Here is a 23089-nt window from a genome sequence, read left to right as displayed (position 1 = left end):
CGGGGGGGCATCCTGCGACCTGTCTGTGGGAGGCCGTTCCCCTTTGTGGATGAGAGCACTCTTGATGGAGCAGGACCCAGAGCCGGAGCCCAGCAGCCACCCGGCCGCTCCACGCTGTGTCTGCTGGGTGTGGCCACTGTCCTTCTGCAGGTGGCCTGTGGTGGCCCCGGTAGCCACTGCTCACCTGCCCCAGGCCCTGGGTCCTCAGGTGGCCCTCAGCCTTGCTGACAGCAGGGGCTCAGGACCAGCCTAGGCAGGGGGAGGGGGCGGAGGAGGTAGGGGGGAGGGATGCGGGGAAGGAGGCCCGACCTGCCAGAGCCTCTGGAAACGCGGGGCCTGTGGGTGGGCGGCCCTGGTGAGGCTGTAGGAGCCCCATCTCTCTCCAGCCCACAGGCTCCTGGCACACGTCATGCTCCCCACAGAGCAGGCTCCTGTGCTTGGGGTCACCCTCAGTTCCCCACACAGCCCAGGAGAGGCCTCTCCCACAGGACGGGGACTGGTTTCTCCAAAACGCTGCTGCCTCCAGGAAGGGTCCTGGGGCAGGCCTGGCCTCCCCCAGATCTGCCACATGGAGCGCCCGCAGTTCGTAAGTCCTCCCGCCACCCGCCAAGGTTGTGGCGACAGTGAGGCTGTCCAGGCTTCCCACCATCAGCACCCTGCTCAGCAAACTCCACCTCTGACCCCAAGCCAGACCCCTCTGTGGCCTCCACACACTGTCGTGGCCAAGCAGCCTTGGGGTGGCCTGGGGCTGGCTCCCCTTTACCCCTGAAGGCCCGCTCTCTGCACCAGAGACAGTGGGAGGGACAGCGGGAGGGACAGCGGGAGGGACAGCGGGCCTGGGAGCCGTCCCCGGCCACGTCGCCTCACCTGCAGGCTCAGGTGTGTCCCGGGCAGGCTTCATGCCCAGCAGGATGTCGGTGGCCCAGTTCAGGTGGAAGATCACGTCCTCGATGGGGAACTGCTGGTAGTACAGCCACTCGCTGAACTCCATGATGAGGTCCACTTTGTGCCACGCGCTCTCCGGCTTCTTCGGGGTTAAACAGAAAAGGGGTGGGACGCTGCGCCCCCACTCAGCACCCGGAGACGGCACCCAGCCACAGTCTGGGACACCATCAGTTTGGTGCTTCACTTTCTAGAAGCAAATGGTTCGTTCTCACCCTGTGGTCATCCCAGCGAGACTCATCCGGCCGTCCAGGCTCACCATGGCCGCCCAGGGGCCAAGAGACGGTGTCCATGTGCAACAAGTAGCGAGACTAGAGCCTGGCAAAGCCCCCGCAGGCCCCTGAACCCTGAGGACACCCACAGCCCAGCCCAGTGCCCCTGCCCCTGCGTGCCCCGCCTGCCCGGAGCAGGTTGCCCACCACGCCGGCCTCGACTAGCCCCTGGCATCCCTCTCCCAGCCTGCCTCCTCCAGCGCGGGCTGAATGTGCCTGTGAGGCTTTATCGGGGTGCTTCTGTGGTTAACCGGGCTTTGGAGGGCAGAGAAGGTGCCCTTCCCAGCATGCAGCCCCAGGGTCGGGCCGTGCACAAATGGCCAGAAACTGCTGCACAACAGAAAGAAGGCTCCAGCCAGCAGGTGGCGTCCGGCCTCCCACTTACCCGGCCGCCCTCATCCCCACACTCTTCCTCCCACAGCTCACAGGTGGAGGGGCTGCGGTGGGTTCTGAAGGTCGGGAAGGCAGGGAGGAGGAAGGTGTGGAGCTGCAGGGGGTTGGGGAATGCTGGGCTAATGCAGGTGAGATGGAAGGAAGAGTGGAAGGGCAGCAGGACATTCAAGGTCAGAGTGGAGGGAAGTCTCTCAGCAGAATCAGCACAGAGGCGGCTGTTAGCCCAGGTCACTGACTGAGGTCACCAGGTGTGGGGACTCTGGGTAGGAAGGGCCCTGGGTAGGGAGGCGGAGGGGGGCAGGGAAGGAGGCCCCAGACACAGGAGCAGTAGGGAGGGGGCTTGGCAGGCAAAGGAAGGAAGTCCCCAGTGGGGCAGACAGCCAGATGCCCCCGGGCAGTGACTGGGACCCGGACTCCTACACCAGCAACTTGTCCCTCCACCCTGGAAAGGGCGAGGAGAGACAACGGTCTGCTGCCCTTGACGTGTGAGTGAAGAACCGCTGTCACTCCTCCCTCCATCCCCCTATCACCTCCAGGACTGACCGGGGCCACACCTGCAAGGCCTGGATTGCATTCTGGTAGCAGGTCAGCTCCCCGTAGAGGTTCTTGGAGTTCAAAGCCAGGCGGTGCCACATGTGAGCCAGATAATCCTCGCTCTCGTCTTTAAACTTCTGGATTTCCATGGTAAAGTTCTGGCCGAGTTTGGCCTTCACGATGACCATGTGCTTGAATATCAAGCTAAAGGGATGTGAAAGAGCAATTATTTCTGGAGTCCAAGGACAAAAACTTAACTGTATAATTCCCCCAACCCGGAAGTATTGGTCCATTTCCCTACTTACAAAGATAAAGGAAAACGGTGCCTGAGTTACCTGGGCTTTTGTGCTGTGGTCTATTTTTTTAATTTATTTTTTAAATTTATTACTTTTGTGTGGCCGTTATGTCCTAAATCCCTACCTTTCCAGTGTTGGGCTCTTCGTGGAGAAAAGTCGTCAGAAAGGGAGAGTGGGGGAGGCCCTGAGGGGTGGGCTGTGAAGGCACCGGGCCGCGGGGGGCCTGGCAGGGGGTCCGGTCGCCGTGGGAGGTGGGGGGCACTCACAGGCGGTGTGCCGTCCGCGGCAGCATCTGCACGGCCTCGTCCAGCACCTTCAGGCCGCCCTCCCAGTCCTCGTTGTCGGCGTAGCAGTGGAACAGCAGCCCGTAGAGCGCGGCCCGCAGGGACAGGTCATCATCGGCCTCTGCGGGGACAGGGCTCCGGGCTGCAGGGACCAGGGCTGGGACAGGCGTCCCCCCGCCCCACTGCCTCCCCTGGGGGCCACGGGACAGATGGGGCCTCCCATGGGGGCCATGGGGAGAATGGGGCCTCCCCTGGAGGCCATGGGGCGGATGGGGCCTCCCCTGGGGGCCATGGGGCGGATGGAGCCTCCCCTGGAGGCCACGGGGAGAATGGGGCCTCCCCTGGAGGCCATGGGGCGGATGGGGCCTCCCCTGGGGGCCATAGGGCAGATGGAGCCTCCCCTGGGAGCCATGGGGCGGATGGAGCCTCCCCTGGGAGCCATGGGGCGGATGGGGCCTCCCCTGGAGGCCACAGGGAGAATGGGGCCTCCTTTAGGGCTGAGCACAGCAGACTCTCCCCCAGCCCCCCACCACCACCTCTGTTATGGGAGCTCCTTGCAGCTGCCCAACCCAGCGCACGTTTCCTCAGTGCTGACCATTTCATGTTATGCATTTTCTTTATTCTCATTGTTTAAATTTTCATGTATTTGAAATTGTGCCTCTTTGACCACTTTAACGTTTAGGAAATAATATTCCCACAAAAATCTCTTGCTTTGCTCCATTCCACTTTCTGTGTTTTGCTAGAGTTTGAATTTTAAAACTGCGACTCCATTTAAGCTGTGTGACGTTTTTCAGCGCACAGAGCACTGTGGCCGTGACGGGCCACGCGGGCTGGCTCTCCCCCGGGGCTCCTGGGTGACGCTGCTCGCCGCCCCGAGGGCTGCCACCGGCATCTCTCTCGGCAGCACCGCCAGCCGTGTAACTGTCGGGGTTTAGATTGACTTGGTGCTTAGCTGCCGGCGGTCACATTCTGTGTAAGTCACGTGTGTGTCTCTGACTCACATCCTGAGCACACACGAGGACTCGTACACTAACAGGGATGGTGAATTAGCAGATATCACTTCTTCCTTTAAATGTGGACTCTAGATATGATTTTCATTGTTCTAAGATCGGTATTTTTTTAGGAAGTTGAATGATTCACCCATCAGAACAACCCAGAGGCTAGCTGTCCAGGCGGCCTGGGCGGCCTGTATGGACCGAGCCCCAGACAAGGGGACCATCAGGCCTCGGCTCCCTATGCACTCGGGACCTCAGGAGGCCGTTCATGAAAGGCAGTGGCAGTGCCCGTCACAGCCTGACGGCTGGCAGACGCCGCCCGAGGTTCCAGCCACGGTCACGCTGGCCTCACAGAAGGGCGGGAACTGAGGTGCAGCGTCTCCCGTCCCGTCCCGTCCCGTCCCGTCCCGCGTGGGGCGGCCGGGGCGGCACACCTGGGAGGAAGGAGCCCTGGGAGGTGCCTCCGCTCTGCAGGTCCGCCGTCGGCCACTGGTGCAGGAGCTGTACTTCCTGTCTCTCCTGAGGCAGAACCGACAAGACATGCCCTCAAAAGCTGTCGCTTATTCCTTCATTCCTTTGTGCTTCGTCTGCCTCCGCATCGAAGGACAGAAATTGCAGCTAAATTTCTAAGACACTGAGTCACTTTCCTCCCACGAGAAAGGCTGTCCAGCACAAGGTCGGCCGCGTGGGTGCCACACAGGCCTCCCCGGTCCACAGCTTCCTCCGTGACAAGGCGTCCAAGTCACTCCTGTCACTTTAAATCCGGGGGATCAAAGCACATTGGGGAAAAACAGTGAGGCGCACAAACGCTCCAAATGTCTATACTAGTCCCTTAGACCCCAAAGAACTAGAAAAAGAGCAAACTAAACCCAAAATAGCGGTGAGAAGGAAATAATAACAATGAGAGCAGAGATCAAGATAACGCAGAATAGAAAAACAAAGAGAATGAATGAAACCAAAAGTTGGCTCTCTGAGAGATTAATGAAATTGACAAACTCTTAACTAGACTGACAATGGAAAAAAAAGAAAAGGCACAAACACTTAAAATCAGACATTCCTATCAAGCCCGGAGGGACGGAACGGATTATAACAGAGAGTCCGACAGCCAATTGTACGCCAACGAATTAGACAGCCTAGGAGACATGGAAGAGCCCCAAGAGCACATATGTCACCTAAGCTAACACAGAAAGAAATAGGAAATCTCCACAGACTTCTAACACGCAGGGATTGAACCAGTAACCAGAAGCCTCCCAATAAAGCAAGTCCTGGACCAAATGGATCCAGAGGTGAATTCCACCAAACATTTAAATACTTGGCTTCAATCCTCCTCAACTCAAAAAAATCGAAAAGGAGGAAACACTTCCTGATGCATCCATCCTATGGGACTGGGATTATTTTGAGAGGAAATCAAGATAAAGGAATCACAAGAAAATTATAGACCAATATTCTTACAAATATGAGAGCTTTCCAGGAAAGGGCCAAGGTCTCTGGGAGGGAGGGAGGGTGCAGAAGGGCGTGGGGGGGGGGAGGGAGTCAGAACTAAGCCTTGAGCTCAGACAGGGGCCACCCCCACGTGAGCAGCTCCAGGGTCTGCCTTTCCTTGGGAGCCCCATCCCCTCCCCTGGAGGAGGAGCCTGAGAGGCAGTGCGGACCGGAAGCCGGCCGGGAGCACCTGGCTTTTGGCCTCCGTCTTGTTGATGATGTTGACGATGCCCTGGATGGTGTGCCTGGCCTTCTTCCTGTTGGCCGCGGAGGTCAGGAGCGGGAGCTGGGTGTTCCAGTAGTGCCGTGCGGCCAGCATCGCCAGGGCGCTGTTCTGCGCGGTGCCCGCGAACCTGGAAGGGGGGCCTGACCAGCGAGCTACAGACACGCAAGCCCCCACCGGAAGCCCCTGGGGCCTCAGGGGCAGGGCGAGCCCAGTGTCTGCCTGGAGCCTGCGCTCACGTCTGCAGGACATGCCCCTGGGGGCCCCGGCTGAGACTCTCCTGCGCCATAGCCCCTGCCTTGCCACGGGGTCTGAGGGAGGGCCGGCTGCCCGTGACAGTCCCTACTGCGTGTCATGCTCCTCGTTTCAGGCACTGCAGCTGCCAGGTATCTCCCAGTCCCACCACACACGCAATTCGCTCAGCCGCAGAGCAGCGGCGCACCTCACGCTCTCCGCGAAGGCCTTGCTGGCTGCCAGGCGCAGCTGCTTCCGCCCCTTCAGGTTCTCCATGATGCTCCGGCCCCGGATGCAGGCGCTGGTGCTCAGCATTTCTGCCATCAGCTGCGCCTGGGTCCTGCGGACAGAGACGCCTCAGCACACAGGAGGGCGGCGGGGGGAGGGAGGGGTACGGGAAGGTGAGTGAGCCCGGGAGACAGCACATCCGGGGTCGCCCACCGGGAGTCAGGCGTCGGAGGCTACTCACGGACTGGACATCCTCAGGTACTTAACGCCCATCTGGATGACCTTCTGTGTGCACGCCATGGTGACCTCGTGGTCGTGGGCTGTGTAGGCAAAGTGGCTCAGGCGGGCCAGCGTCTGCAGCTGGACCAGGGGGTCCGTCCAGTTGCACTCGGAGACCATCTTCAGCAGCTGTGCGGAGGGCGGGGGGAGGGCGTTCTGTGCGGGGTGACCCCTCCGCCCACCGTGGTGGGTGCTGTCAGCTGGGGGCTGCTTCATCTGCTGGAACCCTGCCCCTCGCTGTGGCTTATGGAGGGAGCTGATTCCAGAGACCCGGTGGGTAAAGGGCCATCCCACGCAAACACCTCCGAGGCCGAGTTACCGCATCACTAGTCGTGAACTTGGGCCCCGGCTCGGGCTCAGGGTGGCCTGTTGGGGAGCAGTTGCCCCGGTGTCCACGCTGCCTCAGTATCCCCAGAAGCACCCTGTTCCACATGGAGCCACAGGGGGACCTCAGGGGGAAGGTGCCGAGTGACACTGAACTCAGGCGCCCTGAGGGGGACCACAGGCGCTGGTGAGCGCGTGGTCACTCAGGCAGGCCAGGTTCCAGTGCTGGCCACCCTCGGCAAGGCCCTCGGACCCCGGCTCTGCCTCTGGGCAGCAGGATTTGAACATGTGGCCTCAGGTGGGGGGATTCTGTCTGGCGTGCCAACAGGACACCTGGTGGTGACCACCTGGGCCTCGGGGGCACGTGACTCCTAGGGGAGGTGATGCCTGAGGAAGGAGGTGGCACCTACCTGAGACAGGGGGGTCACGGTGAAGTCCATGAGGCCCAGCCCGTTGCAGGAATACATCTCCAGGGCGACCAGGATTCTGGTCACGGAGTTGATGTCCTCGTTGGTGCCCTGCGGAAGGAAGCATGGGGTGTCCGTGCGTCCAGGGGGCCCAGAGAGGGTCTGGGACATACCCTGTGAAATGCCAGCTCCGCGGCAGCCATCAGAGCTATCTGTATAAAAGTTTGTCTCCGGTGGCCTTCCCACACCCTCGGGAGGCAGGAAGTGGCGCAGAGTGGTCAGACGGCTGGGCTGACGGGCTGCAGGTGGAGGGCAGGCCTCCAGCAGAGCGGGAATGGCCTTCCTTCCGTCCCCCTCCAATCGGCGCTCGATCCTGGCCGCTCAGATGCCCACCCTCACTGACTCTCCGGTCTCCCTCTCCACCTGTCCCGTGCCCGCTGGCTCCCGGCAGTGCCCCTGGGAGGCTCCCTCTGCAGCCACACATCCATCTCCGCTCCGGTCCCCACTTGCTCCCCCAGCCCCCACGCCCACAGCCTGTGCTCACAGCTCAGGGTGCCCTGATATCTTGCCAAAGCAGGCCCCCTGTGGCCGGAATGCACCTCCGAATGAGGCCACGGTGAGCGTCGCTGAGGGTGGATAGCACCCTAGGGGCCCAGTGGCTCGGTGGACATTTAGGAGCGTGACCAGTGGGCTGGGGGAAGGGGAGACACCACGGCCTGGGCAGTGACTTCACGGAGGGAAGCACCCTGGACAGGAGGGCACGGCCAGCTGTGCGCCGCCCTCCAGGCCGGCGAGGCCCCAGGGGAGGGAGACGGGGGAGGCAGCGCCCGCAGTGCACCTCCTCCGGGCCCAGCTTCGTCCCGATCTGCTGCTGCAGCAGCTGCTTGGCCTTCACCCAGGCGGCGATGAGCTGCTGCCGGGCCTCGATGGGCACCACCTCCTCGGGCACCGTCCCGTTGGTCAGGTTCAGGGCAAACTCGCACACCTGGAATGAAGGTGTCCTTGTCCATCAAACCGGGACTCCACATGGAGAAACCTGAGCTGAGACCCACATCATTAACCGTACGCGGGCCCGGCTCTTGGTGCAGACGGCAACCGAGGCTTAAACGCCTGCCAAGCCTGGGCCCGTCCAGAGTGGCCGGGAGCTGTGATCTCAGCGTGAGGCTCGCCCTCCTGCTCCCTCACCCCGCTGGCATGCCCGGGGCTCCTCATGCCTCTCTCTCCGAGGGCACCCCACCTCCTCGCCCCTCGGGGCAGCTGCAGGTCCTGCCGCCTCCCTGAAGCTCACTAAGGAACTCGCTAAGATCCTCTGAGCTAGGAGCGGGTGATGGACTTGCCAACACTTTTCCACGTCCATCAAGACCGCGCCTCCCTCCTCCTCGAGGGCTTCTGCCATCGGGTGCACGCTGATCGGGAGGCAACCCTCACGGGACAAGTGCTCTCGCTTGCTCACAGCCTCTGGCCACGCATGTGGTCTGTGGACGTGGTCCTGCTGCTCTGCACCCTCCCGGCTTCGCGCCCCTGTTGCTGTCTGTGCTGGAAAGGCCAGCACAGGCAGCCCTGGGCCTGGGGACGGCTGCTCCTTGGCGCTGCTTCCTCGTTTCCAGAGAAAAGCCCGTTTCCCCTCCTCGCTCAGCGCCCCTTTCCCAGGGGTGGACAGGCTGACAGTTTCACCTCCACTGCTCCCTGTCCTCACCCCGGGACCCGGACTGCGGTGAGGGGGCCCCCGCAAACCCCGCCTCCTGCTTGCTCGCACAGCTGGCTATACCTCCACCGCCGTCTTGATTTCAGAGATGGCTCCCTGGTCCAGCGGTGTGTGCATCGGGTTTGGTCGAATGACCTTTCTAGATTTTTCCGGCACCTGGGTTGGGATCCAGCTGATAATTAGGCCTCGAGCCAAAGCGTTGCAGAGCATTGCCAGCGTGGTGGGGTCGCTGGAACACAAGGTGTCAGCGGGTGAAGCCCAGCCTCGAGGCCTGAGTCCCGAGTCCACGGCCACTGTGCCTGTGGGGTCCCGGCTTCTGGGATTGAACAGAAACCTGCTCAGGGAGCCCATCTCGGGCCTCGAGGGAGGCAGCCTGTGGTGGCCTGCTATGGTGACGCTGTCCCCTGACACAGGTGCCTTTGCAGTGGAAGGCGGCCCTGGGCCACGTCGGCTGCACAGACAGGCCGGGGTAAGTGGTCAGAGTTTCCATCGGTCACCAGAGCAAATGGGCTGGCACCGAACCAGAAACGAGGTGGCACTAACGCGTTTACAATGGTCTCCGTGTGTTCAGAACCGGGGACTGGGATCTTCGTCTGCGACAGAAACACCCAGCCCGGCTGCACGAGGCGGCCCAGGCTCCAGGCCCCGCAGGCGCCACGTCAGAGGCCAAGCCGGCCTCACACCCACAGGCGAAGGGAGACCGCCGGGCACCTCCTCATTTCACGGCCCATTGTCTTTATTATTCATAACTAAAAACACCTCACAGCCGTATGCTGCCGCATTCCGACCCATTCCTTCCTGAATTCCTACTTTAGCGTCAGAAACAGGCTGGGGCCCTAACCGGTTTGGCTCAGTGGATAGAGCGTCAGCCTGCGGACTGAAAGGTCCCAGGTTCGATTCCGGTCAAGGGCACGTACATTGGTTGCGGCCACATCCCCAATAGGGGGTGTGCAGGAGGCAGCTGGTCAATGTTTCTAGCTCTCTATCCCTCTCCATTCCTCTCTGTAAAAAATCATTTAAAATATATTTTAAAAGGAAAGAAAGAAAGAAAGAAAGAAAGAAAGAAAGAAAGAAAGAAAGAAAGAGTCTGGGCTCCCAGGCCGGGCCCGGCCAGCATGCAGGCTCCCGGGAGCCTCCTGGACCCCCACACTCTGCTCCAAGAGGTGGTGTTTGGCTCAGGGGTGCACAGCTAGTGAAGGGGGACCCTGGGGTTGCTTGAGCAGCCCTCCCCGTGGCAGCACTAAAGAAGGGGACACCCGCCCGACCCCAAAGCCCTAGGGCCAGGACCCACCCGTTGTGGCCGACGACCTTGACGATGGTCAGGAGGTGGTCCAAGGCGTCCACCAGCTCCTTCTGCCGGCCGGCCATGATGAGGTGGTAGTTGTGGTTCAGCACGTACACCATCGCGTTGTGCACGACCCAGGCTTCCTGGATCTCCTGTCCGATCTCCGCGGACCGCAGCCAGCAGTTCATGGCGTACTGCGACAGGCCCTCGATCCAGCTCCTGCGGGACCCACTCGCCACGCTCGCCTCTGAAGCAAGACCTTCCCCAGGGGGCAGCACACATCCAGCCCAGGACACGCAGGACAATGCCCAGGATCACATCCAGCTCCAGAGGCCGGGGTCTCCCAGCCTGCTGCGGCAGGAGGCAGCTGGTGTGACGTCGGCCCAGGGCCCTGCCCGGCTGTGGAGCAGGGTCAGAGAGGTGCCCCTGCAGGGAGGTGCCTGCCACGCTCTCTCCTGAAGGACCCTGGACCTGCCCAGTCCCCCTTCTCCACCTGGGACATCCCCCGGGCACGCACACAAATCAGAGCCTCTCGCTTGGTACCGTGTCTACAAAGTCCCAGCCTCCCCGCCTGAGGGCAAAGTCCTGCCCAGGGCCACCCGCTGCCTGCCCACCCCATGGCTGCCCCTCACACTCCGGCCCCTCTCCTCACAGCGGCCAGGTCCACTCAGCACCGCGGGCGAGTGACCACTGTCCCCCTGGGTCTGGGCGTGGAAACCCTTCTGTGAAGGGCAGGGCGTGACCAGGCTCTGGGGCTCCAGGTCGCCTCTCTTGCATGTCTGCCTCTGTGTTATTCCACAGATTCTTAAATGGCAAAACCACTCAGCTCCCGGGCTGTCCAAAACCAGGCCCTGGGTCGGATGTGGCCTGGCCCCGGTCTGCTGACGCTCCAAATGGAAACGCCTGGGCCTGGGCCTGGGCCTGGGCCCCAGACAGGCGTGGCAGCCCCGCCTGGTGGCAGCTCTGAAGCCGACAGGGACAGGGGACCTTCCATCAAGTCAGACTGCCCGCACGAAGTGGCGCCTGCTCCCTTCCAGGAGCCGGCCGCTGGGGGCCCTAGGGCACGCACACCCGGGAGGCAGGCCCGTGGCGGCTGGGAGAGCGGCGGCCTGCACACTGGGAAGAGAGAGCAGGCCTTTCTCCCCGCTAGGTATGAGGGTAAGATCAGTCACGTACGGCACAGCTCCCCGGACGTGAGTCTACACCCAGTCCCTCACGTTAAAAAATACTATCAGATTCAAAAACAACTCGGAGTGTCATTGTTAACACAGCCCCGCTTCCCGAGTCTCCTGGACGTTCCACGGGAAACGCTGTGTCATCTACAGGGCGCCGTGAGGTGTGGCCCCACACCTTTTCCTCTGAGCCAATCACAGAGTGCCCCTCGCTCTTCCCCACCTTCTCACTCACTCACAGCCCGAACCCCTGCACCCCAGGCCTGGGGCCGTCCTCACGCAGGACACCAGCCAGGCTGCTGGTCGGACACAGCCCCGCCCTCTGCTCCACGCCTCCGCCGGCGGCCACAAAGCCCGCGCTCCGTGGACAGACGGTGCCCCGGGCGCAGAGGACACGGGGACCCCACCGGTCACGCGGCCCCTACCTGTACGTGTTCCACTCCGAGTTTTCTTCGGGGGACTCGGCCACGTAGCCCATGGGGTGCTGGCTCAAGTTCTCGGTGGGCTTGGGGTGGTCATTGAGCTCCACGCCCTCTGCCTGGAGCAGGTGCACCGTGGCCTGCGTGGGAACGGCGTGGCGGAGAGGTCACGGAGCCACGCCCCATGCCAGGCACAACTCAGAAACTACTTCGAGGGAAAATGTATGGCAAGCATGTCACATTTAGACTTCGGGGTTACTCCCAGAAAACCCCAGAACCCAGGTGACTCCCTATACACGGACTCATTTAGGGAGCAGGGGTGGGGACACGTGACACCTCTGCCACCCCATCAGGAGGTGGGGTCAAGGCCGAGGGCAGTGCCCATGCGGCCACCGCGGAGGACTGAGCGGATGCTGGAGGGGACCTGCGCACAGGACATACCTCGGCGCTGATGAACCCCACCTCCGCGAACTGCCGCAGCAGGCTGGGGGACCCCGGCCTCTGGAGCTGGATGTGATCCTGGGCATTGGTGTCCAACAGGCCGTCCCCACCCCGCTTCTTCTTCCCTGGGGGGACAGCAGTGCTCTAGACGCGGCCAGGGGCCACAGGCAGGACAGCGGCCCCTCCCGGCTCTGGGGTGGGCGGGGGCTCTGGGGGGTGGGCTCTGTGCCCCGGAGGGGGTGGAGGAAACTTCCCCAGGGGCAGCAAAGGTGCCCCCATCTCTAGTTGACCCTACAGACTGCATGTTCTTGGTTTTGCTCCTGCAGGTTTCCCACCAAGCCTGCCAGCCTGCCTCCGGGGCTGCCTCTCACCTCTCACAGGTCCCTGTGTCTCAGCTGCCCAGACCGCCGCCCCCCAGCCCCTCCCCGGGACCTGCACCTGGACTCACTCCCGGACCCCGCTGCCCGCCACGCTCCTGGGAAGCACGCCTGCACGGAGCTGTCCACACTCAGCCTCGCCCACGCCGTCAGTCTCAGCACTCGGCCCACATTGGGTCTCTCACGCACAACAGGTCCCTTCCCTTTTCTCAACCCCTAACGGCCCTAAAGTGACTGTGGACGTCAAATAAGATGATCGACAGGAAGCCAGAAGCACAGAGGAGGAGCCTTGTCAGCAATAATGGCCCTGTGATCACCGCCTCTCACCGTCCCACTCTCGGGCTGACCCTGTCATCACAGCCCTCTCACCGTCCCATTCTCGGGGAGTGACCACATGACACACTCTCTCTCCTGGGATGACCCTGACATCACTGTCTCCCCATCATGAGCAGTGTCCGCAGCCAGCTGCAAACATCTGTAAAATCCTGTTTGCACTTGAAGGCCCACTGGACTCCAGTCCTCGCACACCGACCCTTTCCCTCACTGCAGGACCAGCCCCGGCCTCTTCCCGGGCCTGGCGGCTGCTGCTGGGCTCCCAGCCCTGCAGGGAGCCGGGTGCTGACGGCGGTTTGCGCCTACCTTTCTTTGCCCGCGCCATCTTCTTCACCTTGACGCTGTCGTACAGGAGGCAGAAGCGGCTGGCTGTCCGGCAGACATCCCACACGCCTTGCTTTCGGGCAACCTTGGCCAGCTCTGCCCAGATCAGCACCCTGCTCACCAAAGGCCCAAACAAAGGGAGACATGAACTTGGCTGCGGCTGGCAGAAGCAGAAACCACTAGAATGACTGCCCCTGAGAAGAAGGCACTGGTGGGTCCACAGTTTCAAGGTTGCAAAAAGCAACGTGAGACAATCAATGCTCACAGCCGGGGGCTTGAGGCAACAGGGTGGCCTGGCAGGGTGGAGCTGTCGCGGGGGGCTGGGGTGAGAGGGTAGGGGGTGCCCAGGCCCACTGTCAGGGCAGCCACACCCCCCGTCGTCTATTTAACATGCTTGGCCTCGGGGGCAATGGGGTGGCTCCCTGCCAGGCCCCTAGCGGTGGCTTCCTCCTCCACGTGGGCCCGGGGCCCCGAGCTCGGGGGCCTGGCCGCCGTGAGCCTGTCCTCCTCGGGGTCCCCACGCACCTTTCCTTCTCATTCTCGCTCCCCAGGCGCCGCAGGTGGCCGGCCACTTTCTCCACGCTGATGACGTGGTGCCGCGCCTTGGCGTAGAGGGCGGTGAACCGGCCCCTGTTCCTCCCGGTGGAAACTGAGGGCGGAAACCAGAGGCAGACAAGGCTGACCTCATGCAGGGGTCACATGACGTGGAGGGACTGCACCTCCGCTCACGGGAAGACCTGTGCAGCCACAGTCACAGTATCCCCAGGCTCTGGGCTCGGACAGAGCGCAGAGGGACCCTCCTGGGACATTTCCGGCCTTTTGATGGGAGTCAGGTCGAGCTAACTGTGCCTGTGGGGGGGGATGAGAGGGAAAGGTGCCAGGCCGCTGGGCACAGCATGTTGCAGGCTCATCCTGGTAACCCTGCCCTATTCTGTGCCGTGGCAATGCCACCCAGGCCCCAGATGGCTTTCCCTCATGCCGGTGCCTGCCCAGTGCCTGCCATCCCCACGCCCAACGCCAGGTGTCTGAGCAGCTTGGCATTGGAGGCCGCCCCCCCCCCCCCCCCCCCCCGCCCCGCACATAAGCACGCGCTCTGAGAGCTCGATGTGAGGGCCAGGGCACAGGAGGAGCTCGGGCTCGGAGGCAGCACTTACCTTTGGTCTCGTTCTCGCTGTCGAGCACGATCTGGAAGGTGTCAGGGGCCAGGGCCAGGCCGGCGTTCACCAGGAGCGCCCGCTTCTTCCGGACGCTGTCTTTGGGCATGGCCTTCTTCGCCTGGACACGGGGAGAGGGTTCCTGTCTCTCCCGGGCGCTCGCGGGCTCTGAGAGGCGCCGGGGGGGGGGGGGGGGGGGGGGGGGGGGGGGGGGGGGGGGGGGGGCCCCCCCGCACCGCACCTGCTCGATGGCCATGATGGCCTTGTCCTCGGCGCGCTCGGGGGACTGGTAGAGCATGGAGCAGAGGCGCAGCCGGTTGAAGGCCATCTTGAGCTTCTCCTGGTAGAGGCCCTGGCTGTCCAGCCCCATGGCCTTCTGCAGGTGCTCCAGGGCGGGCTCCAGGCGGTCCTCGTCCTCCTCGATGCGTGCCATCTCCATGTGCACTTGGCAGCGGAGCAGGACCATGAGGCTGGAGAGCAAGCACGGGTGGGCGGCGTCACGGGGCGGGGGGCACGCCAGCCGCCTGCGAGGGCCTCGGGGGCACCGCGCAGGCGGCCTCCACATCCCGCAGGTGCCACCCGCCTCGCCTCGAGGACTGGCACAGAGAGAGGAGGTCCCTGCCAGCCACAGTGGGCCTGAGCCCTGCAGGCTGAGCCTTGGTTGATGCGAAAAGGTATTGAGGGCAGCCTGACCCTGCTCGGACGAACTGCTGCCTCATCATCCGCAGCCTCTGCAGCCCTCCTGGAGGACGGGTGCCGCCCCCTGCTGGCGGCTCTCGGGGGAGAATGAGCTGGATTTCACCCTCGCCCCTCCTGTGCAGGAACTCTGGCCTCGCTCTCGCCCGCCCGCCGGCATGTCTCCCCTCTCAGAGGGGACGGCCTAGAACGCAGACGCTGAGCTACCTGTCCACCTTCTCCAGGATCTCGGCGATGTTGGTGAGCGGCTTGCGCAGGTGGTGCCGCAGGTTGTGCTGCAGCATCGGGAGGCACAGGTTCCACTGGGCGGTGCACACCACGTGGATGACCTGGGGGCTGCCCAGGCGGATGGCTCGCTGCAGCGCAATGTCCAGCCTCTGTATGATCGTCAGCTGCGTCTGCAGAAAGGGCAGCGGCCAGGTTGGGAGCCTGGAGGACGGGTACCGGTCGGCCCCGGGGAAGTCTGAGGGTCAGGGTGAGGTCTCTGCCATGTCCCCGGTGCCCTCAAACGTGGCACAAACCGGGCTCTCACAGCGGGCGGGCGGGCGGGCGGGGTTTACCTCCACAGCCACGCGAACGTAGGTTTTAATTTGACTTTCGAGTCTTAAAGCTTCTAATTCATACTCCAAGCATTCAATCTCGATCAGCTTCCCAGGGTCCTGCAGAACGCAAACAGGGAGGTTTTTCAGGAAGGCGATCATACACACTGGTGAACTTCAACGACAATTTTAATCAACTCCATGTACTAGGTAGAAAATCAGCAAATAAAAATCATAGCACAAGAATATATTTAAAAATGTTTAATGTTTATAAAAGATACAAAGATTTAAGTGAAAAGGCTAAAACGAATTGTACCTTCTGAGCTGCCCACAACAAAGACGGAGGGAGACGAGCCTCCTGGGCTCCCAAACCTCCCCCCCACCACTTCCTGTCCGATCCCAGCGGGCAGTGCCCACACCCCCCATCACTGGACGCTTACTTTGCTGTCAATGCCCTGCAGGTCTGAGAGGCAGCTGGCGGCGATGTCCTCGCACTTCAAGGTCAGAGAAAGATGAGCTAAGTCAAAAAGCAACGCGAGTCTGGGGACAAAAGCAGAGCAGCAACGCCTCAGCCGGTGCCGGGAAGTCGCCCCTCCGGCCGCTCAGGCGTCCCGTCCGCAGGCACCGAGGCAGGAAGTAAGAGGAGAGCAGGTAGACTGGCCGGCAGCTCGGCTGCTTTGAGCGTCATCCTGATGCGCCAAGGTTGTGGGTTTGACCCCTGGGCCACCGTACATACAAGAGTCAACCCACGAATGCACAGGTGAGCCGGAGAACAAGCAATGCTTCTCTCTCTCCCTCTCTCTATCTCTCCATCTCCATCTCTTCCTCTATCTCTCTATCTCTATCTCTCTCCCTCCCTCTCTCCAAAATCAATAAATTTTAAAACCATCTTTAAAATATAATAAAATTTGCATGGCAATGCCAAGGACCTATGATGGCCTGAGCAACTCTGAGAAAGGACAAAGCCAGAGGACTAACCTACCTGACAGTAGGACGCTACGAGGACGGGCCCTGCAGCCGGAGAAGGCCCGTCCGCGTGGCGGGCGCATGGTGGGCGCGGTGGAAGCTGCGGTGCTTCCTGTATCATTCGTTCCCTTCCTCCCGCCCTCGCCAGATCTCGCTCCGCCACAAGCAGCGGTGGAACTGGCGCATAAACACTTACTTTTCCTCCTCCGGCGAAGGCGGGCTCTGGTGGTTATAGGCGTCTAACTGCTTGTAGGTCCTCTTCAGAATGTTGTTGGCATCTTCGGGTAATTCATTTTTATCCAGTTTCCTGGAGTTAATCCAAACACAAACAACCCAGCTCCCGGTGGGCTGATTCAGACCATCCTACCAAAATACTCCGAGTCCCGGAACCGGTCTCTCCCCCCGAACAGAGGCCTAGAACAAAGCCACCTCCTTTCTCTCCTCGGCTCCTGGTCGACTTCCACACGCCTCACGCGCCCCCACCCCCAGGCCCTACATCACCGAAAGCTAAAACATCCCGGACACTGTGCGCCAGCCCCTCCACCGGGCCAGCCGCACCCACACAGCCCGCCCTGCGGGATGCCACGCCTTCGCACTGGCTGCCCCGGGACTCGCTACCCTGGCCTCTCCCCTACGCTGGCATCTCGCCCCCGCTACCCCCTCCGTGGCAGCAGGTCTGTGCCCGGGTATCACTCCTCTCCCTGGGCCCTCTGGCTGCCCCAGCGGGGTCTCACCCGCTCCCCTGGCTTTGCCAAGTCTCCTGGCCAGGCTCCAGCCCCCCCTTCTTCACGGCCGCCCCACAGCTCCTCCCACAGGCCCGGCAGAGAGGGGGCCCTGAGCAATCCCACGCCTGTCCTCCCTCCCTCAACACTCACTGTGTCAGCAGGTTGATGTGGAAGATGATGGCTAGGCTGGCAGAGCTTTCCGTTTCTTCCTTTAGATGAGTCTCGTCCATCAGTTCATGGCGCACCTGTTGGAGAGCGGAACGGGGAATCGATCCAGGTCTCAGTGAGGGATCAGGTAGGGATCAAACACCGCGGTTAGCTATTCCTTCGCAAGCATTCCTTCGTTAACGTTCGCCTGCAACGAACAAGTATCTTTTCATTAATTATGGTTGGCACTTCGCTTTTCACCTCTAACTTGATTTCCAACACAACCTGTAATAGGCTATGAGTGCTCTTCGTACACATTGCTCTGGTCATCACTTTCCAGATTTGCCACTGTCTTTAAAGGTCAATGCCATGCCGAAACCGGTGTGGCTCAGTGGATAGAGCGTCAGCCTGCGGACTGAAGGGTCCCGGGTTCGATTCTGGTCAAGGGCATGTACCTTGGTTGCGGGCACATCCCCAGTAGGGGGCATGCAAGAGGCAGCTGATCGATGACTCTCTCTCTCTCATTGATGTTTCTTACTCTCTATCCCTCTCCCTTCCTCTCTGTAAGAAATCAATAAAAATATATTTTAAAATAAATAAATAAATAAATAAATAAATAAATAAAGGTCAATGCCGAGACAGAGGAAAGACTCGGGGTCGCGGTGAAGGACAGCTGTGAAGGACACTGTGTGTCTGCGTGCGCTGTGTCCCTCAGCGGCTGGACCTGCCAGCTGGTTTGATACAGTTTTCAAAGCAAACTGAAGGCGCTGAGCAAAATCACTTCTTTGTCTCCCCGTTTAACCCGCGACTCACCATCACAGAGAACAGCTGCTGGTACCGGTGCGGCGCATGCTCCTTTATGAAGGGCGCGGCCGTGGTGCAGAACTTCTCGGCCTCCTCTCTCCTTCCAGCCTGCAGGTAGCACTCCAGAAGCTCCCTGGGTGACATAGAAGCAGCGGACAGGAAACGCTGGGGAAACCACTTTCTGTCGGAAATGTCTAATAAGCTGTTGTGCTTGTGTTATTTTCATGTTTCACAGACTTCGGGAGACACAGGGCGGGCCAGCTCCTTACCCCAAGCCACCATCCAGCTTCGCAGGGATGGGGATGGGGATGGGGAAGGGGATGGAACTATGGGACACGCTCACATTGCCTGTGTTTTGAGTCAAAGCACATGACCCGTTGTAGCACCCATGTGATGTCATCCACAGTTAGAGCCATCTTCAGACACGTCACACAGAGCAGGACGCTCGCTACAGAGGTGATCGCCCTGGGGGTGATCGCCCGCCCTGCGCCCGCCTCCACTCACAGCATCAGCTCCGCCTGCCAGTCCTTGTCCTCCTCCTCGGTCTGGTTTAACACGCTCACGATCTGGGAGAGGCTGGAGATCAGGAACTGGTAATACCCGGGCTTGAGAAAGGGCCTCACCATTTGCCAGTAGAGGACCGAGGCGTTATAGACCAAGAAGTAATACCTACGGCACAAGACGGAAGAAGTCGGAGGCGAGGTGGGAAGCAGAGCCTGTCCCCAGCCCTCTTCTAGAAAGAAAGCTGAAGCCCTCTGTCCCCAGCAGAGGGCAGCAGTCCCCTCTGAGACACACGGGCCGCACTGCATGAACAAACATGCACGGCCCTCCCAGGGGCAGCCTGGTGCCCTGCTCACACAGCAGCTCAGCCCCTGCCACAATCGCCCGGCCACAGGCTCCCGATGCCAGACTGGAGAGCACCTCTCTCATTCAGTCACTCCACAAAGTACCCAGCTCCCCATGAAAATATACCACTGATCCAGGCCTCCACTGGCTCCCACGGAATAGACAAGAACAGGCAAGAGCAGAGAGAATCAAGGAAGGCTTCCTGGAGGTAACAGCCTGCAGAGACCCAAAAGGTGGCCAGGAAATCAGCCAGGAGAGCAGTGCAGGAAAAGAGGACTGGCAGGGAGAGGAGGGAGAGCGGAGCCTTCGGGGAGCAGGCTGTGTGTGCACACAGAAAAGGGGGGGGGGGGGGGCGCGAGGTCAGGGCACCCCTGGGAAGCTGGGCTTCTTCCTGAGGGCTGCAGGGAGCCACCTGAGGGGCTGAGTTCAGAATCACAGGGGCTGATTCGCCCCTTTTTATACAGGCCTGGGGGGGGGGGGGCGGTGAAGTTGGGGGGACTCTGCCTTGTAGGACCCCGGGTGTCTATAGGTCTTCTCCACTGGCCCCCAGATGCATGCGTGATGCTAATTAAAACTATTGCCCAGGAAGGAGAAGGACTTGGGGTGCTGGCAGTAAGACAGGGCTGCTGGTTCCTTTGTGGGTTTACTCAGAGCCCCAAGCCCCTGGCATGCAGCAGTGAGCAGGCCCCTCCCTGACAATGCTCACCGTTCCCGTCTCCTGGCCCCAGGGCATGGTCCCCTTGAAACACCCACTGTCCTTAGAACCTCTGGCGTGAGACCACTGGGCTTCCCTGTCTGCAGGTCCCCAGGGAGGGAGTCTGGGGCTGGGCCCTGCATCTCCAGCTCCTATCACAGGCGCCAGCCGGGGAAGGCCATTAACGGCAGGTAGCGGGACCGTGAGTGAGCGAACCCAGGATTTAAGCTGAAATCTCCTTAAAATGTTGTGTCCTGTCTAAAAAGGTTGCGTCCAAGCTCACATAGTGTTTTTGATGCAGCAAGGATTAATTAAAGCAAGAAAACTGTTGGGAGTCTCAGCCAAATCACCTCCACAGACATGAGGCCTGGGCCCAGGTGGTGGCGGGGGGGTGGGGACACAGGCCAGTGGGGGCAGCACAGGGAGGGAACGGAGAGGCTGAGCCCCCGAGAGGCCCGGGAACTGGTGAAACGAGGCCCACAGAGGAAGCTGGTGCAAGTCACTCTGACCAGAGCAGAGGAAGCAGCCACAGGGACTGTGCCCTCAGCCCAGCGCTACCTTAGACACGTGGGTGACACTGTAAGTGCACTAATCACACAGAGAGAACCACTGGGTAGATTCTGGTCTAAACCTTTTGCACAGTCCCGTTGGGAGCGACAGGACCATGGCCCACCTAGATTCTCCTTTGGCGAAGTTGATCACTTTCATGTACTGAGTCACACAATTTTCAAACTCCTCCTAAAACATAAAGAATTGCACAATTAGCCCTGGCCGGTTTGGCTCAGTGGATAGAGCGTCAGTCTGCAGACTGAAAGGTCCCAGGTTCGATTCCGGTCAAGGGCATGTACAGTACCTTGGTTGTGGGCATATCCCCAGTAGGGGGTGTGCAAGAGGCAGCTGATCGATGTTTCTCTCTCATCGATGTTTCTAGCTCTCTATCCCTCTCCCTTCCTCTCTGTAAAAAATCAATAAAATAATATATTTTAAAAAGAATCGCACAATTAGCCCTGGCCAGTTTGGCTCAGCAGACTGAAGGGTCCTGGGTTTGACTCAGGTCAAGGGCACATGCCTGGGTTGTGGGCTCCATCCCCAGAAGGGGGCGTGCAGGAGGCAGCCGATAAGTGATTTTCCCTCATCGCTGATGATTCTATCCCCCTCCCTTTCTCAATAAAAATATTTTTAACACTTTAAGGTTTGTGTAGCCTGACATAATTTTGGAAGGGCATGTCACATGTTAACTGTTGTGACTCAAGTTGTGGAATTTTGAGGAGAATCAAGGCAACCTCCTGGGGGAAGCAGAGTAGGACAGATGCCTCATCTCACTGGCAACACTGACTGTCCATGTCCAGCCTCCTGGTCCACAGGAACTAAAGGGAAACGCAGGGCGCCCTGGCTGCTTTGGCTCAGTGGATAGAGCGTTGGCCTGCGGACTAAAGGGTCCCAGGTTCCATTCAGGCCAACGGCTCTATCTACCACCCTCCGCCCCGCCACCAGGGGGCGTGCAGGAGGCAGCCAATCGATGATTCTCATCATTAATGCTTCTATCTCTCTATACCTCTCCCTTCCTCTCTGAAGTCAATAAAAAAATATATATATATTTAAATGAGCTCCGGGAACCGGCTCTCACCAGATTTTCGGTGGACTTGGGGGCACACAGCTGGGCCCTGCACAGGTGCGCTCGGCCCAGAAACTGGGTGACCGGCCCCTTCGCCTTGAAGTACATCTGGATGCAGTCCTCGCTCACCTCCGGCTGCCCCATCTGCAAGACAGCACCGCCTGCCGCTGCCCCCTCCCCGGACGCACCGGGCGGAGCCGGCGGGCGCCCTGGGGGGCAGGTCCGGCGGCCTCTCCCGCGGGCACCCCGGGGCGCCGTGCCCGCCCCGCCCCAGCTCCCGGCGGACACCCCGGGACGCCACCTTCAGGGCCTGCTCGGCGCACAGCACGAACAGGTCGGGGCTGAAGCTCTCGGTGGGGTCAAACTCGGACTTCCCCAGGTTGGCGGCCTTGATCAGCTCGTACGCCCGCTTCAGGGAGGCGGCATCTGTCGGGACAGCCGTGGGGGAGGCTGGTGAGCAGCGGGGGGCGGTCGCGGGGGGGGAGGGGGTCCCGGGGGCCTGGGCCAGGCTGCGGCCCGCCTGCCCCCGGGGCCGCCTGCGGGGACAGCGTCCTCCCCGCACGGCCCCGCCCCCGCGGCCGGCGGGGCAGCCTCAGGCTCAGAATCGCGGGCTCCCGGTTCCGCTCCCGGGAGGGGGAGGAGGGATATTGGGGGGCGGGGGTCCCCAGGGTCCAGAAGGACCTCGGAGTCCGGGTCCCCGCCCACCCTGCTGGCTCTCGGCGCGGGCCAGCTCCTCAGTAATGACCAGGTCCATGGCGCCTCTGCCTCAATCTCTTGCAACCGCTGGCGGTTGCCTAGCGACAGGGGGACGCGGACCGGTCCTACAGGTCGGCAGCGGGGCCACACTTGTCCGGAAGCGAACTCCCCCTAGCCTGCCCTATGCGTTCCCCAGACTGGGAGAGTGAGGGCCTCCGGGGAGCAGAGCGGAGCTGAAAACTACCTGGAAACACAGAGCTTAGGAAAAGCTGTCCCGGCTTATCAGACAGGGACAGACAGGGACAGCTAGGTAGCTGGAGAACCCTACCTCACTCTGACACCAAAATAGCTCGAGAGGTATCAAGAAGTGAAATCAAAAATAAAATGAGGCCAAAAGTTCCCCAAATAAAGCAGATGGTTATAAGAATTCTTGGTCTGGGAATGAGAAGGGTACAAAACCCAGAGACTATAAAAGAAAAGGTGGTGACCCCATAAAAAATTCTAAGTGATAAAAAAAAAAAAAAAAAAAAACCCTCTTAGAGTAACTGAGGAAACAATGGCAACACAGCCTCTAGGCGGAGGGCTGATTTCGTAAAACCCTACAGATCTGTAAGCAACGAACCCGCTCGCAGACCCACCCGGGAAGCAGACACCAGCAGCATTCAAACACAATAATCTCATAAGAAAGAGCAATATGAATCCGAAGGACAAGAGAGCATCCTTCACCTACTGGTGGGGAAAGAGAAAAAGGTTTGACAAGACAGTGGTTTGGAGAGAATGTGGGAAAATGGAAGGTCATGTGGGAGAATAAGCTGGTACCACCTCTGAGGAGGGCAACTTGGGGATATCTGTGGCGATTCCCAATGCACATTCCCAATGCATTTTCCCAGAATTCCACTCCTCTAGCCTCTATGCGTGACTCAGAGTGAGCCCCAACTTCCTGCTTCTCTCTGGCCTTCGACCTGCCCCGTTTGGGGACCCCAGTCAGCCCTTGGAAGGCTCCAGGCAGCAGCTCCTGGGGAGCCATGGCCAAAGAAGGATGTCAGGGTGTCACTGGAATCAAGTAGCTGTGGGGAAGGGGTACGAGAGGAGCATTACCTTTCAGAATGATGCTCTCCTCTACTCAAGAGAGAAAAGGCTATCTATTTTGTGGGACTGTGGCCAGCACTGCTCCCCCTCACCTGTGGCTCAGAGCAGACTGGTGGAGAGAAATGTGTAATGAGATGCAAGAAGTACTGGAAGAACAAAGGGACAGAGG

General features: G+C 60.6%; 1 protein-coding gene across 1 annotated transcript in view; it reads right to left on the bottom strand.

Annotated features, from left to right (window-relative positions):
• CFAP46 (cilia and flagella associated protein 46) overlaps positions 1–21889 on the bottom strand; it is a 46650-nt gene extending 24761 nt beyond the window's left edge. Inside the window, exons 1-29 of the mRNA XM_045582222.1 lie at positions 21841–21889; positions 21437–21561; positions 21148–21279; positions 20194–20258; positions 18485–18649; positions 17990–18113; positions 17180–17274; positions 16501–16611; positions 15779–15878; positions 15360–15458; positions 15007–15197; positions 14345–14573; positions 14104–14224; positions 13475–13598; positions 12916–13062; positions 12837–12873; positions 11916–11993; positions 11481–11614; positions 9890–10102; positions 8662–8827; positions 7732–7878; positions 6897–7004; positions 6125–6291; positions 5864–5995; positions 5389–5551; positions 4151–4235; positions 2704–2842; positions 2162–2345; positions 868–1027 (exon numbers count right to left, since the gene is read on the bottom strand). Of these exons, the coding sequence (XP_045438178.1) occupies positions 868–1027; positions 2162–2345; positions 2704–2842; positions 4151–4235; positions 5389–5551; positions 5864–5995; positions 6125–6291; positions 6897–7004; positions 7732–7878; positions 8662–8827; positions 9890–10102; positions 11481–11614; positions 11916–11993; positions 12837–12873; positions 12916–13062; positions 13475–13598; positions 14104–14224; positions 14345–14573; positions 15007–15197; positions 15360–15458; positions 15779–15878; positions 16501–16611; positions 17180–17274; positions 17990–18113; positions 18485–18649; positions 20194–20258; positions 21148–21279; positions 21437–21561; positions 21841–21889 (3790 nt within the window). The remainder of the gene's footprint in view (positions 1–867; positions 1028–2161; positions 2346–2703; positions 2843–4150; positions 4236–5388; positions 5552–5863; positions 5996–6124; positions 6292–6896; positions 7005–7731; positions 7879–8661; positions 8828–9889; positions 10103–11480; positions 11615–11915; positions 11994–12836; positions 12874–12915; positions 13063–13474; positions 13599–14103; positions 14225–14344; positions 14574–15006; positions 15198–15359; positions 15459–15778; positions 15879–16500; positions 16612–17179; positions 17275–17989; positions 18114–18484; positions 18650–20193; positions 20259–21147; positions 21280–21436; positions 21562–21840) is intronic.
• Positions 21890–23089: the final 1200 nt, after the last annotated feature.

The sequence above is a fragment of the Pipistrellus kuhlii genome, unplaced genomic scaffold (genome assembly GCF_014108245.1).
Source record: "Pipistrellus kuhlii isolate mPipKuh1 unplaced genomic scaffold, mPipKuh1.p scaffold_m20_p_15, whole genome shotgun sequence".
Lineage (NCBI taxonomy): Eukaryota > Metazoa > Chordata > Mammalia > Chiroptera > Vespertilionidae > Pipistrellus > Pipistrellus kuhlii.
This window is presented reverse-complemented; position numbering and strand designations above follow the sequence as displayed.